General features: G+C 31.8%; 1 protein-coding gene across 1 annotated transcript; it reads right to left on the bottom strand.

Moving 5' to 3' along the window:
• Positions 1–1,791: 1,791 nt before the first annotated feature.
• Positions 1,792–5,056, bottom strand: LOC106785528 (syntaxin-17). Its single transcript, XM_014746089.1, has 5 exons — positions 4,656–5,056; positions 4,384–4,579; positions 4,086–4,297; positions 3,793–4,009; positions 1,792–3,670 (listed from the first exon to the last, which is right to left on the bottom strand). The coding sequence occupies exons 1-5, from the start codon at positions 4,785–4,787 to the stop codon at positions 3,522–3,524; spliced, it is 906 nt and encodes a 301-aa protein (XP_014601575.1). The 5' UTR covers positions 4,788–5,056; the 3' UTR covers positions 1,792–3,521.
• Positions 5,057–16,858: the final 11,802 nt, after the last annotated feature.

Here is a 16,858-nt window from a genome sequence, read left to right as displayed (position 1 = left end):
ACTCTCTCTCTCTCTTTCTTTCTCTATTTCTCTCTCTCTCTCTCTCTCTCTCTCTCTTTCTTTCTTTCTCTTTCTCTTTCTATTTCTATCTCTTTTTATTTCCTTTTCTCTATGTAGCCACACAAGTAATATAATCGATAGTCCGTATATTACTTTCAGATTATATTTCAAATATATATAATATTATATTCTTTTTATGTCAGTCATTTATAAAACCTTTTATCACACCCGTAAATTTAATTAGATTCTACTACTGTGGCGTGTAAAAGATAAAAAGAAAAAAAAAGAAAAAGGAAAAAGGTACAATTTTTCTTTTCCATTAATCAGCGCGCTTTTTTTTTTTTTTTTACGTAAAGAAAGTAATCCAATTCTTTTTTTTTTTGTACTCGTCGTGGACAGATGTTTTGGAAAAGCTTATGATCAATTTCAACGGTAAGCTTAGCTTAAGACAATCCACGCATATTTTCCGCTCTTGTATGGTTTATTTTTTCTCTTTGTTTTTCCTGTTTTGTTTGTTTTTCTTTTTTTACAAGTCAATATTGCAGTTCTGATTATGATTTCTTATAATCCACTTTTTATTTTTACCAATAGAGAATACATTCCTCGTATCGTATAAGCGAATGAATGATGATACTATTTTCTCAAAACATATTTATGAAAATAAAGTCTGAAATATATTTGGCCTGAAAGGAGAGATCATAATCATCTGCATCAACAATTAAACCATTTAATGAGAGTGGTGTAAATTAATAATTAAATTTTAAATAGCAAGATCTGTGTAGAATTAATTTAATTTTTTATTTAATACTAATTAATATATAAAGATATGTTTTTTATGCTAAAGTACGATATTTAATTATTTATAAAATTCTTAAATAATAATCCAATTGTTTTTCCAAATATCGTATATAAAAAATAATTAAATGAACTTGATTAGGATAAAATACAAATAAAAAAAATATGTGTACACCACTCTTATTTGTTCTGACTATTATTTAAAACTATGGTCTTATTTATGTCAAATGCATTTGTAGTTGAATACAGAGAACATCGTTAAATGTAGCAATCAGCAATTTCTTTCTCACGTAATTCTGTTTTGTTACATTGTTTCTCCAAGTAAGTCAACTCGTTAGCCATTCTCATTGCCAAGGTCTGCCAAGGTATCGTAATTATACCTTATGGAAAATGACCAAATTGTTTATTTTATATGTTGGAAAGAAGAAAAGAGTTTAAAGTTACAAAAAAATATAAAAATAAAATAAAAGAAAATAAATTTAGAATATATAGATTGTAGAAAAGTAGAAAAAGAAATAAAATAAATTCTCGAAACACGATCTGATGCACCCAATGGAAATTGTTGTTCCAAATGATAACAAAACTCATGGTTCGTTTCATTTTGCAATAATATTTTTTCAATATTTTTTGTCGAGAATGAGAAGAAAAGCTTTTTTACGTATACATATATACATATATGAAATCTTTTTATAATTTAGATTTTATAACAGAAAAAAAAACAAATATATATAAGTATGATAAAAAAAAATAAAAAAAAAATATACGCCATAAATCGGTGCACCTGGCTGAGCGTCCTAATCTTTGAAAGTAAAACCGAAACGAACGAAAGTAATGTCGTAAATCTTTTTCTATTTTCCACGTGTACTTCGTTTGGTGTTGCTTTTGAATTCAGGATGCTTAAATTAAAACAATAATAAAATATGATAGAGAGTATCTCGTAATAAAAAAGTGAAAAAAAAAGTAAAATAAAATTAAACAGATCTACGTTGATAGTCATTTAAATATTTACATGCTCTTAGATATTTATTAATATTTTTTTAAGTAGAAATTTTTTAGTCCTTAGATTTAAGTCATTTGCATTACCATTATAAAATGTATATATTATATTAATAACACGATTGTGTGTTTCAGTATTGTAATGTGTCTAACACCGATGTATTTTATTATTTGCTAAATATACTGTATTGGGTGCCTTTTGTAGTGAACCCCAAAAAGCTAATTAATTATAAAATCCGTTCTCTTTTTTTAAATATACGAACAAAGCCGATTGAAAATTTTTCTATTCATTTTTTTACAGTGCAATAAGGTTCTTTTTCATTTCATATGTTTCTTTTATAAATTATCTACATTTAAAATCATTTATAGTGTGTCAAAATATTAAAAAAAACCACGAAATTTAATATTACTACCTGAGTCTATGAAAATGTTATTTTCTTATAGATATAAGACTAGTATCTTAAATTGGAGATAGTTTGATGATAAATAATTCCTGTTTTTCTTGATGGAACTAATTTAATTATATAATATAATTGTATAAAAAATATACAATCGTGTAAAGTAAATTATTTGCTTCGTTTTTCTTCTGTTTAAAGCGTAAATACACAATTTGAACATTGCAATGTCGTACATATTCATAAGACACGTGGAAAAGGCATAAAACCGACGTGAAGTTTTTAAAAACTGCTAATGAATATTGTCGTTTATCAAACAACACGAATTCCTAGAAAAAAGATTGCGAACGTTTTTGTAATTATTGTTTTGCAGGTACTTATAGCTCATTTAAGTACGCGGTAAGTAGATCGCAAATTAATTCATATTTATAGTGATCACTTTTACAAGATAACCTTCATTTGAAGATTAGGCTATTCAGATACTTACAAATCTTTACAAAATTAATTAAACACAATACATACGTATATATAATGCATTTTTGTTTGCAAACAATTATAAACCCTAAAACATTTTAGGAACAATCTACAAAAGTGATTGAAAATTAGAAAAATTTATAATATCAATTAATAATAAATACAAACGGGAAATAATATATAATCAGTCGAAACAAAGCTACTTTAATACAAAAATTAATTCTAATTTAAATCACATTGAGGGTTAATAATTTTCTGCATAATTTAGTTCATTCATATTTGTGACGTAAAATAATAATTTGTTTAATACAAGTAACATATCTGTGATCGAACATTCACGTTAGAGATATATTATTTATGATATTTTATAAAGCATTTTATTAATTAGTAAAATTTTCAATATGTTATATATATCAAAGTACGAGCTATCTATCTGAATATTTTTATATTCAAGCTGTAGAAGCTATTTATTGTAATTTGAGATCCAACAAGAATATATGAAACACGTTTAACATGTTTCAAGAAAGCAACATAACTGAAAATTTCTCATCGTGATAACTAAGTGTAATTAGTACTCGGAAGCTTCTTATTAAATTATGATATTAAAGCGTTGAATATCATCGGTCTAAACTTGGCCTACATACACATACATATTCCATGTAATATTACAAAGATAGTGTCTTGTTATCCTTCACATAATATTCTCAAAATTTTGTTATTTAATAAAAAAGTAGATCATTGGTCAGCAGATTGAAAGTATTCTGTTTCATTTAAAAGAGTACACACTGATATCTCAGAAAGCAATTAAATAATATTGCAAACTTTAGTATCTTTCGATTTATGATCAAGTTCTTCCTGATGTCACAAATCTTTATCGTTTTTATTCAATTTTTCAGGAAGAGACAAAGATTTTTTAACGTTTTGTTGCTCTGGAATTGAACTGTTTGATTTTCTACGTACAATCTCCCCTGAAATTTGTTGTCTCTTTAAGATGGAACCGCCAGTAAATCCTGTAATTAGTTTATTTATTGAATCCAAGATAAAATTATAATATTTATTTCTACATTGTCTTATTAGAAAGTTCTTGTAGAAGTCACATTAAAAACTGAATTGAAAAGTTATTAAAACTTACCTAAAATACCACAACCAAGAGCAGTTAGACCACCAATTTTTAGACCCGCAAATAACCCTATTGGTCCCCCAACGCAAGTTCCTATAATTGCTCCCGCTAAGGGATAAGTTACTGCTTTGTATCTTGATGCTGTTACTAGAAACTTTGCACCCTCATTCACATTACTTTGTGTCTCTTCAACATTAGTTTCTATGTGCGTCGCAGATTCTTTTTGGTCCTTATATCAAAAAAATTATAATTGATTCAAACTAGACAATATCAAGTAAAGCTTTAAATAAGTGTACAGTTCTTACATGTACTATTTTGTTGAAATCAGTAAAAAGTTGATGTAATTGATAAATATCATCCTGTAGGTCGGTCCAGGTATGCAAACATGCTTGCTGTCGATTCAAATCCTCATATTCTTCATACAATTGGATATCATGATCTTTAAATACATCCTGTGCATCCTTATTTTCTTCTTTGGGTGAAGACGGACCCGATATCGGTAAGTCCAATTGTAAAACTACGATCATTTAATTTATACACCAATTTTAAACATAGAATTTCAACCGATGTATAAGTCACCATTAGTATCATAAAATACTTTACCCAAGTATTCCTCAATTGCATTCATCATACTAGATCTTGCAGTCGCTGTAAGTTTATCGAATTCATTAATATCACTATCGAGAACTTGAGCACGAAGAGTATCCATCTGATATAACAATTCTTTTAATTGTTTTACAATTCTAGAAACATTAATATGCTCTTTGCGTACTTTTTCCCAATCTTGTTGAGATTCATACTATAAATAAAAGTTTATTATTTTTGTTGCAATTATTATTCCAAGGATCATGCAATATTATTTTTAAGTAACTTACTTTTTTAATATTATTCTTATGACGTTTTAATAAATTCACATGGTGTGGTATAGCAACATTAAAATTGTTGATTTGAATTTCCAAACGTTTAATCGGTTGCTTGATAACAAGATTCTCCATTGAAATTGACATTTTATAAGAACTTTAGATGAGAATTGATTACCTTCGTAATTTATTTACATAATAAACGAATTTTTATTAAACATACACATTACTACGTCATTATATACTTTTTAAGTTAATCTTTGAAGTATTTTTTACTGACTTTTATTTTCGATACGTTATCTTATATGAACAATATTGCCACACACTACGTGCTAAATTTAGATGTATTTTTATTATATTATTTGGTGAAAACAACTGATCAGCTGTTCACTATGAGTAATGAGAAAGAACACAAAGTTCTGTCATTAAGTATGGAAGAATTATAGGAGTTTCATTCATGTGAATTTGTAATAGTAAGATTTTGTCGTTAGTTGAGTCAACACGCTCATAGATGACGCCACTTGTACTAAAATAGCAAGAAAACGCACATTAAAAAATGGCGCCAATTACGAACAACAGAGATTATTAAAAATTCATATAATATAATTTGTTCTAAGATATAGATTAAGATAGATATATAAAACAATTATTTATTTTATTTCATTATAAACATAAAATTATATATAAATGAATATATTTATATATATTTTATTGTAGATATATTATATAAATGTATACGTTGATATATCACAATGTACAATAAAAAAAACGATAATATAGTAGGCTTTTAGGGATCTATTACTTTTTGGTTAAAAACACAATACATTTCAAATGTAATTTAGGATATATATTTGTTAAATTTATAATTTCATATAAAATCGGTAGAAGTTTCCATAATGAAAAACCAATTGCAAGTGAATAGGCCCTGGCCTGCCGATGACGTTTAATCGAGTCTTCACCCTCTCTCCTTTTCTCTTTTTTCCTCTTTTTCTCTCTCATTCTTGTCTACCTCTCGAGCTCTTTATTTCTATACTTCTTCCGTTTCTCTCGAATTCTCTGGTTTCCATTAGTCTTCATATGTCACAAACACGTTTGCGCGTGCAAACACACGTCCGTTCGTTTAGTTACGCCTCCTCACATGATTCTTTTATTTTCAACGTTATTCATAATATTGCGGGTAACTTCGGCTCTTTTACCCCTTCACCTTTCGTCACCGATCCGATGGACGATGATCACCCTAAATCTGCTTCGTGTCACTACCTTTTTTCTTTTTATAATCTTTTTATATTCCAACAACTCTAATACGATTTAATAATGATTTTGAAGACATTCAATCATTTCTTCTTTTATTTTTAATCATTTATTTTATTCTCTTTTACGTGTTAACAAAATTAATTTATGTTTCTTTTCGTTTATAATTATTTTGCTAGATTGATGTTATGATCAATAATTAATAATGCAGAAATAGAATCCTTAAAGGTTATACATAATTCATTTCCTGTATCCCAAACCAGTATTAATTAATATCTCTACGTAATAATTTGCTCGACAGTTCGGAAACTCAAATTTCAAGTTCCTCCAGCTACATTTAGGTATAAATTTCAAAGTGGTGTTATCTTGTAATAAAGCAACTCGTATTATGAGTATATACACCTACACACAGTTTTATTCGAAATCGAGGCAGCAAATGTTTCTATTTCTATTTGCACGGCCCTGTTGGTTTAATTGTTTGTACTTCGTTGAAAGTAATATTATTTTAGATCGTTGAGAATAATATGCTAGAATCGCTATTAAATGTTTACTAATATGGAAACAACTGTTTGTATCAAACCACTTTCAGATAATACTCGATAATTTATTAGCATTATCATATGTACTTTATTTTTACTTGCAAATAAAATATTTTGCATATATTTTTTAGACTTACGTTTCATTTAAATACTAAATACAAAATATTCAATTACAAATAATGAAAAATATTGGTATTACATGACGAGCATAAAGTATTGTAAATATTGCTAAAAATAAAAACAATTCTATTTTAATATATAAAATAATATTTATATATACACGTGTGATCGTTGTATTGAATTTAGGTACAAATATTTATTTTCAAAGAATATTTTTACACTTTTTTCTTTTTTCTTTGGTATTGGATTATTCCTATTCGTTGGACATATTTCACAGTAATGGATATTTTTCGCTCATCATCGATGTATCTACGTAAAAACGATTTTCAAGGAGAAAACGATTCCGTCGTACGAGACGTACATACGTGCTGACATTTACTATCATACACATATATGTACATATGTGTACGTATTTTTTTATATATATATATATAACAGAAAACTGATAGATGCCTATAGAATATCGTGCTTATGTGTATCGGCGTATGACAATATTTTATGCAGAGTTATTGATACGTCGCTGGAAAGAAGCGATATTGTTATGCACATTTTAAACCCTCGTAATGCGACGCATTCGACAGAGATTCTTTGCTTATAGAAACACACATATATAGTTATATGGATGTTATGTCTGATAGTTTCGTTCCTCCTCAAATATATGATAGGTATGTCTCCTATCCGAATAATAATCCCAGTATTTTCATCTTCGATAGAAAAAGATGAAATACACTTTACCATTTGACGAGAGAATTAAGAATTATTTGAATACTTGTAATCAAATGTATTTGATATATATATATATATATATTTTACAGACGTCGAACTCAGTTCTTTCTTCTCGATAGGAAATTGATATTTTTTTACCTATTCAAATGGAACATCTTTAAGATATTAAAAAATACCATCTGTCGAGTACGTCTGCATTTATTTTAATATCCGTTATATAGAAATATATAATATAAAACAAAAAATATAATAAGATTTTTTTGTTTCTCTCAGAATAATTTCATATTTCTATTAAATATAATATAATATTTTCCTTTATATCTCGCGCACAGCTTAACTCATTCTATTTGACTATTTTAATACTTTTATTTATTATATGTATTGTGTGTACGTACGTATATATTACAAAGTATAGTAATCACGGTTCCGTAGAAATTCTTTATCTTTCTCTTTCTCTCTCAACAACGATTCTCTTTATCTACAGTCCTGATTAATGTACCTCACGAATACACGTTACCGAAGAAGTGTATACAGTTGTGTATATATATATTTCAACGGACAATGCTCTCTCCGTTTGTTCTTTCAGTTCCAGAGCTTATCACGTCTTTTAACACTTTCTTCCTATTCTTTCTCAGAAGAAACAAATGGATTGTTAAATCGTACGACGGAAACGATTAGTATGTCGTTGAAGAATCGTACCGATCGTGCAACACTGATACGTTTCTTTATTTTCCCATTTGTTTTTTTTTTCTTTCTTTCTTAGAAGTTTCACGAAAAAGCACAGATAACTTCGCAAATTTATTTTCTTTTTAACTGTACCGGAAACAACAATGGGAATTTATCTTATCAACAGAATCAGTAATGCATCAAGCTTCTACGAATGTTTATTATAAATGTGTTTGATATAGTTTTCTTTTTTTTTTACTAAAGTAAGTGTATAACTAAACCCTTAAATGCAGAATTTTAAAAAGTGTAAGGTTACCCTTTCCTGCACACTGCTGCTGCAACTAAGTTAGAAAATTCTATATTCAAAATTTCCAAGGTGGAAGGTTGCAATATTCTGTGCATTATACTGTGCCATGCACTACTAGTGCCATGGCAGGTGTTTATGTACTAAAATCTTATGTGCAGCAGTACATTTCACGTGTTACTAATTTCGTTACACATCGAATGGAAAATTATCTCTTCTATTATGATATAGAAAAAAGTTGTTCATTTTAAACGATCTATAGAACTATTACATTGAGAAAGATAAGCTGTAGGAATAAGCAAAGATATTAACGTAGAAGTTATTCACGTATATAATCGAGCTAAATAGTAGCTCGCGTTAGCTCGAAATCGAATGGCCGTATGATCGGTGACTGTATCAATTAATTCTCCCGGTGTCGCAGTAATCACGGCATCATCCGAGTGTTACATCGACGATAACTGGTATATGCTGCCCATCAGCCAGTGTATTCCCCGAAAATTCCTCGTTTAAACAGCGCGATCTACCTATTGCAATAATTCATCGGACGATTCACCCTATCCATAATCAATGATCGTACGCGATAGGTGGTTACACTGTGACCATTTAAAATCACTATATTTATGTACATTAACTAATGTAAAAGCATTACAGATGGAATCTAAAGGGACCAAAGAACGATATTAATTAATGAGGGTTTATGAAACATTAAAGTTACAAATCGAACATATTTAAATGTTTACGATCGTATCATTTACGTTGCTATCGATAATAATTACCAATTAGTTCGAAAGATATTTGTTGCATAGATATTAAGCGTTTGTAATTAACATCGTAATGATTCGAAAATAATTTAGTTTCTTTATCAAACTACTCTCTCTCTCTCTCTCTCTCTCTCTCTCTCTCTCTCTCTCTCTCTCTCTGGTGTCTTTGGAGAAAATTGTATCGAGTAAATAGTAGAATCGGGGATTAGATTTTCGAGAGTTGGTGAGGGTAGTTTAACAGTTATGATTGGGGTAATAGTAGATAGAAGTATAGATATCTCGAAGGTTCGATTATACGTTGTATCTATCTAAATGTATGTACCCATAATGAAATATACCAGATCCCATGAGTCCTATAACTATAACATACGTTATTATTGAACTTAAAATGGAATGCATAATTTCTTTGAACATGAACGATAAACGACGGTATAAGGATCATTAGTAGATACATGGAAACATTTATCTCGATCATAAATTAATTTTAAAAATTAATAAAACAGCGTAGAGTGAAAAATTCTAAGGGATTATTTTTGCTTGATATAAATTAATAATCGAATGGTAATAAATATACACGATATCGTACAAGGTACGATCAGGTAGCTTACTATCATAGATGTACGAGTAGACGTAGGTTTAATCATAAACATAGCCAAAGTGTCGTAGAACGCTAATGTCGTTCCCAAAGCTGATACTAATGGTATAGCGATACCAATGAAGGTACCTAGTCGGTACGTGCTTAACGGTAAGTATTAATTATGTCTATGACATAAAGCCTTGAATGTGCGTGCGTGTTCGTATAACCGATGCATTACATTTCGCATGCGCTCCTATTACCAGCGAAGTTTCGTATATTCGATGTTTGTTGACATTCCAAGTTTCCCGGAGGATTATTGAACTTGTGGGACATCCTGGATCATGCCAGACGAGGGATTCACATTATTAATGTGAACTTTGAAACTATTCTCTCTCTCTCTCTCTCTTGCTACAATATTCCCCCTTGTAATAATTTTTTCCCTTCAAACTCCTATCTCTCATCATTCAGAGTTGGATTCCATTTCCAAAGTTATTTGATTAAATTGATAAAGATTAATTTATCTCAACAATGATACTCATGATTATGAAAAATTTGATCGCACTAACATAAAGCATTCATCTATTGATAGTTCTTGTGCAAAAGTTGTATAGTTTTTTTTAGAGACTCTCATCCAAATGCAAAGTGTCTGTCACTCGTTGCTGTAGACTGATGTTCTTTACGAAAGAACAAAAATTCCTAAAGGAGCCTTCCGATCGAGGAGTGAGAAAGTAGAAAGGGTGGGAGGTCATTGGTGGTGTAAGTATAGTCGAAAGCGTGAGCATAGGGGATGGTATTTCTTAGGGAGGAAGGAAAATTCTGGGAAACGGGGGTTATACGGTCCTGGCCAGTTTGTGAAATTATTTTCTTTGTTCGCGGAAAAAGTTTTATCCAATATCCAAGGGGCAACATCTGGAAGAAAACGACCTACACGCAAAGAGCAGAGCTGAATAGAACAGAGTGTCTTTCTATGGGGCTTTCGGAAAATGTTCAATCGAAAGGAGTAGAGAGAGAGAGAGAGAGAGAGAGAGAGAGAGAGAGAGAGGGGAAGAAGATAGTATGGGAGAGAAAGGAAGAAAGAGAAATGAAAGTGACCGACTGGTAAGCTGCATCTCTCCCATTGGATTTTAATTGAATCTTGGGATAGGAAACGACGCACAATCCTCCAAGCATATCACACAACTATCTTCTTCCAAAAGTTGAACTCGCTTAGAAAGTGGATTCGGGAATTCCATTAACGCTCGATAATTAGCAGAAACGGTCGAGGAAATGGAAGCTTCCTGTAGAGAGTCACAATAATCGCCATCATTGTGATCATTACTTTTCGACTAATCTAACCACGATATGCTGTTCGGTTGTACTTGGATTATCTTGGGATAAGGTTGATGCTATTTTATGTAATTGTTTTAACATTAGGTAAAAATATAAAAGGCTTTACATTTACTTTATGTTCATTGTATACTACCTTTATCTCGTTTTGTTTCTATAACACGCTAAAGAATAAAACAAAAATAAAGTAATTTTAATTAAATTGTTAAATAACGTTTTTTAAAAAGTATAATTTGTGTTACTTATACGATTCTTATGCAAATTACAATCTAAATCTGACATAGATAATTTAAAGTTCTTTTAAGAAAATATTAATTGAAGATAATTAAGGTAGACGAGATATAAGGTTGGATAAAAAGAAGATAAATTAAAAGGTTAATGTGATAATAAATGAGGGTGAGAATAATTACCTGCCTTATTCTATTCAAATAGTTCTTTCATATTACGCACATCCGTAATAAATATTAATCAAACTTTTTTTTCTCAATTGATACATTATTACTATTAACCTAGATTAATTTTTACGAATCGAATCTTTTCGAGTCCGAGATCAAATAATACAAAAATAAATCATATAAAATAAATTTGGAGACAATACATTCGACCAATCAAGAAGACCATTGTCCTAATTACCGACACACAATTATTATATTCGAGGTAATCGAGACGGGGTTAAACATTGAAATGACTAAATGACCTGGGTACTATATAATTATTGGAAAGGTAATCCCGTTGATATTTCAACCACAAGGGTTCGACGTTTCCATTGACAAGGAAGGATATTAGCTTCGTTTCTCTTGGATACGATATTTATTCCATTCCTAATGACAGATCGTCTGTCGTTTACACGCTGTGTCGTATACGCGGAACATGGTCGACCTAGATAAAGCCGCAAAATTGTCAGCTCTACCCGTTGGGAAAAGAGTCGATTTATGGTTTGATTAAAAAAGTTAACCGACCTTTTCCTGATGGCTTTGATGTGAATGCAAGGGTCGATTCGTTTGATTTCGATACTCGATAATCGTTTTCCCTAGTACACACGGACTAAGTTATAAAGGCTTATGTACACCCACATACATACATACGCGCGTATACACAACACACATACATGAATGCATGCATGCATATGTATACATGTCCTCGTTTTATCTCCTTTATTTTTCTTTCTATTTTTTATTTCCTCCCCCCCACCCTTTTTTCTTTTTTTTTTAACGCTCGTAATTAAAAGACGCACGACCAATCGTTTTATTCTCGTTACTCGTCGTCGGTCGAATTAACGGCGTGAAATTCATCGTCCGCTGGGATTAGCGGTGCGTCGAATGCTCGTTGAACGATCGTTATTTTCTATCAGGTAATTTAAAAGTCGCTATAACTTTTTTTTCCTTTTCCTCTTCTATTTTTTTTTTTCTGCAGTACACTAATATATGCATGTATATATGTACATTAGGGTGGTCTTAATTTTTATGCTCTGCTTTTTCATTTTTTTCAATTTTATTTTATATCTAAATCAAATTAAAGTCTTTAGTTTGTTTTTTAAATACAAAGAAAAAAAAGTTGCATACCTCTCTCGGTGCATTTCCCATATATTTGTTTACTTATATTTTTAATAATATCTATTTTCATATATGTACACCATAGTGTAAATATATATATGTGTATGTGTATGTATGTCATTTTATTCGTAAGGAAGGTTTGTCCGTGACCCGCAATAACATTGTCATCGTACACATATGCATTTCTATATATATTATATATATATATATATATATATACAGATATAGTGGTTTATATGTTAGACCGCGTTAATACTTGGATATATGTCTCAACCCTCTTTGCCCTTTCGGACGGAGCTGACAACCCCAAGGCACCAAACACAATAGCATTTCACCTCGGCTCGTATATCGCCGAAAGCGAAGCTTCATTCGTGGTTTATTAGTTCTTGTACCTTTATACCCTTTATAGAAGAGAATCGGCCGTTCCTCTTCGTAAACTTTCGGCGTTTTCCGAAAAGGAAGAAGATATAGTATCTAAAGAGAAGATACTTTTTTTCTTTTCCCTTCTGTTTCTAATAATAAAAAAACAGAAAAAACAAAAAAAAACAAAAAAAAAACAAAAAAGGAGATCATTCCACCTAACGAGGAAATTCCATGAACGGAGTAGAATATTACGTAGAAGAAAGACATATCTACGAAATTTTCTTCTATAGGGTTACGAACTTGTGTGAACAAAAGTATGAAAGGAAAGAGTGAGTGAGATGGAAATAGATCGAATGAGGGATAAAAAGAAAGAGTGAGGGGGAGAGAGGGAGAGATGGTGATAGAGAGATAGGAGGAGGGAGAATTCAATCAGCCGAATCGATGGCTCTCTACGACGCTATTGCCGTCAGAGATCAACTCCGTATATTCACTACCTGTCAAATTTTACCACCGGCAGCGTACTCGCAATTACATACTGGAAATCGATTGGAAAGTGGTTTTCCCATGTCACCGTACGTGCGGGACGCGAATCCCCTATCTACATACGTGGATACGTGTGTGTATGTGTATCTCAACTTGGTTCAACTATATACCCTCACCCCCCTTGCCCCTTCCTACTTTTTTTGTAGATGCGTTGCATGCATGTATCGGATCGCCGACAAAAAAATTCTGCCCTATTTTCTATTTTATATAATATACTTAAAGATTTTTGTTTTCAACAAATTATATTCGTATCGTCGAGAGTACGAGAGCCTGATTATTACTTTGAGAATTTCTCATTATCGAATCGATATTTGTTTTCTCGTTATTTGGTAATTATTTTTTCCCCTTTTTTGTTTTTTTTTTTTGTATTAGGAAACTCTCTAACGTAGAATGTATCTTTAACAAAAGGAAATAATAATCTTTGTGTTGAAATCGTTAAAAGTGGATGATAAAATCAGATTTAGAAAAGGGGTAATATAACCTTCGTATCGAATCGAAACGAAGTACCGGAAGACGAGAGCAATCTTTTCGTTAATCGTAGCCAGCTTGCTTTTGAGTATTATACAGGTTTGTATAGGTATATGTTTGTGCATGTTGTGCCGCTGCGAGTCGTAAAACTTTAGGAAAAGGAACGCGGAATGCGTGGTACAAAAGAGAGAGAAAGAACGAGCTTCCTTTCATGGGGCGCTACATTTAGCAGACTCTAAACTGCAAGTTTACATCAAAGTTTTTATAGTTTTGCGGATGAAGCGAACGCTCATAAACAATGTTTTTACTATACTGCGATCGTTAGGATCGTTATGTGCAAGTGGTAAGTACCTATTCTCGGACAATTCGATCGAGTTACATCGGATCTAAAGATTAGAGATCTTAAAAAGTTTATTAAGAAATCGTTCACGAAAGAACTAAACATTTTTCAACGATACTTTCATGTATTGTCTAAAAGAAAAAAGTTATAATTTCATCAAATTTACGAGAAAACGAAAGACCACTTTTGTTTCTTACGATAGCAACTCGTGTATTACACGTACAACTATCTTTCGTTATATATGTTATTTTTGTTTTGTTTTGTTTTGTCTTTTATTTAGTAGAATATATATTTTGTTATATATTATATATCATAGAAGGAGTAGTACCTTCTCTCGCATCGTATGATACGATAAGCGAGGGTAAGTGGCGTTCTTGGTAGAGAAGCTTGGAAATTAATTCCGTAGAAGAACCCCTTCGTTGGTTCGGCCATCTTCTCTCTCTCTCTCTCTCTCTCTCACCCTCCCTGTCGTTCTTCGCAAACACAGGGTAGGATGGTCCAACGGATATAGCTTTGGCCAAACTAACCTAACCCAATGCAAAGCACCCACCAGCACCAGCACCACCACCACCACGTTGTCCCTCTCACCTTGTGCAAGGCACAGTCCGCGTCTATCTAGAGTTGCCACGAACCGCCAGGAACGAGATATCAGCTGGGGAACAATTCCAATCAATTTGAGGCGGATGTATGCGTTACCCCTTCCGGCCGGCCGCGAACCAAGCGATATGCCGTGAGAGTATAACCAGGGAACAAGGAAGGTATACGTACCCTATATAATCGACCACGAATTGCGATGCCTTCGAAACAATCGGATTTGTCCTCGTTCGCGCAAGGTTCGCTTGTTCGGTTAACAATTTCAATCTCCATAGAGATATCGAGCTATCAACGTGGAGTGGTAGAGAGAAAGAGAGAGAGAGAAGAAGAGAAAGGGACGACCTAAAATCGAAAATCGACCAAGAATTAATAACCTGATGAAATTCAAGGTTGAATTCTCCGATTATTACTCTGCTATTTCCCTTTCTCCTTCTCTTTGGATACTTTCAATTTTTTCACAATATATCCTACATTTCTGATACCCAGGAAAAATATTCAATTTGAATCTTAAAATAGGTTAATTAAGATATTAGGAAGTAATCAAGATGATGTTAAGTGGAAAATGATTTGAACTATCTCTTGGTTAACCAATTAATTCGCACAAGTCAGTTTCACTCATTTTGTGGTTTCTTATAATATAAAATATCTTGCAAGAATGTTTCTACATTATATTCTTTCGTCCATCCACACACCATATGTATACTTAAAAGTATTTATATTTCTTATTTCGTTTATATAGACAGTAGCAAAGTATACGTATACGTATACTCTAGTGAAATCTTTAAGAGACACGTCTTTATTTGAAAAGAACGTTTGTAGATTCCCAAAGCCTTCTCTCTCCTCTTTGTGAGTTTTCTTTTGGTTCGAGGCCGTGGTAGAATTTACAAATATACGAGTAGGAACCGATGAGAAGAAAGGATTACGGGACAACAGGGAAAAGAGAAAAGGGTAGACGAACTCGAAGGAATTGGTAAAGAGTGGGAAAAGAAAAAAAGGAAAAAAACAAGTGGGGTATAAAAGGCGAGCAAAGGTTTAAATAATCAATCGAATACGTGAGTTTCTTTGGTGTATGGGTGATATTGGAGACCAATAGGTTGGATTGACCCTTCTACGTTTTATTCGAATGTTTGCGAATCCTTCGTCTTTTTCATTCCCTTTTCCTTATAACCCGTACACCTTCTTCCCTTTCTTTGTCCACCATCTTAATATCAATTGTCTTTCTTTCCCTCACAGGGACACATTTATTTTTTCTTTTCTTTTTTTTTTACTTCTTCCTCCTACTTTTCTTCCTCTTCCTTCTATGTCTCGCATCATACCAAACCAAAGAGAAAAGCAGCTAGACTCTGCACACAAAGAGATCTTGGAAGTTGAGTTTTATGGGTGAGAAGGTCGACTTACTCGGTTTATGAGAGTGACCCTGCTATGAACCCACCTATCCATCCCCTTGCACAATTTCCTTCCTTCTTTCTTTCCTTTTCTACTTTTCAACACCCTTGGAAAATGAGCTTTCACCCCTTCTAACGGTCCCTAACTTTATTCCGGTGCACACGTACACTTGTTGTTTTTTCTACGATTATCAAACTCCTACTAAAGTTATTTTAAAGTTAATAGATAATCCTTGCTCGCGTTTACTTTGATATTTTTTTTCTATTAGATTAAAACTATTAAATATTAAAACATAAATCGTCACCACGAACTTTCCGAACAATTCAGTGTGTTACAATGTTAATCACATTTACGATAGAATATATTTTCGGATTTATATTCTTCCAAGGATCTCTCGACAAAGTTTTTCTATGCATGAAATTAACACGTTACGTAATATTACGGAAAGAGAAAAATGCAAAAAATACAAAGAGAAGGAAAAGAAGATAAAGCAATGAAAGAAAGAGGAAAGTGTTAGAGGGTAGATGGAAGGTTGCATGAGTTGAGTTAATTCTAACGTAGCACGTGGGTTAATTTGGAAAACGTGCTTCCCAGATTGTTGCTATGGAAATGAGTGAAAGAGAGAGAACGTCTGTCCTAGCATTCCCTTATTCTCCCTTATTCTCATAGTACGACTTAATCTCTGTAAGGGCTGATGGGGG

Source organism: Polistes canadensis, unplaced genomic scaffold, assembly GCF_001313835.1.
Source record: "Polistes canadensis isolate GaletaPanama2010 unplaced genomic scaffold, ASM131383v1 scaffold_52, whole genome shotgun sequence".
Lineage (NCBI taxonomy): Eukaryota > Metazoa > Arthropoda > Insecta > Hymenoptera > Vespidae > Polistes > Polistes canadensis.
This window is presented reverse-complemented; position numbering and strand designations above follow the sequence as displayed.

What these genes read in the sequence shown, in the direction of transcription:
- LOC106785528 (XM_014746089.1), bottom strand. Translation starts at nt 4,787, where the DNA reads ATGTCAATTTCAATGGAGAATCTTGTTATCAAGCAACCGATTAAACGT. An exon ending in ATTTCAACAAAATAGTACAT is followed by an intron (nt 4,010 to 4,085) that starts GTAAGAACTGTA and finishes TTTTGATATAAG; the next exon opens with GACCAAAAAGAATCTGCGAC. An exon ending in TCTTGGTTGTGGTATTTTAG is followed by an intron (nt 3,671 to 3,792) that starts GTAAGTTTTAAT and finishes AACTAATTACAG; the next exon opens with GATTTACTGGCGGTTCCATC.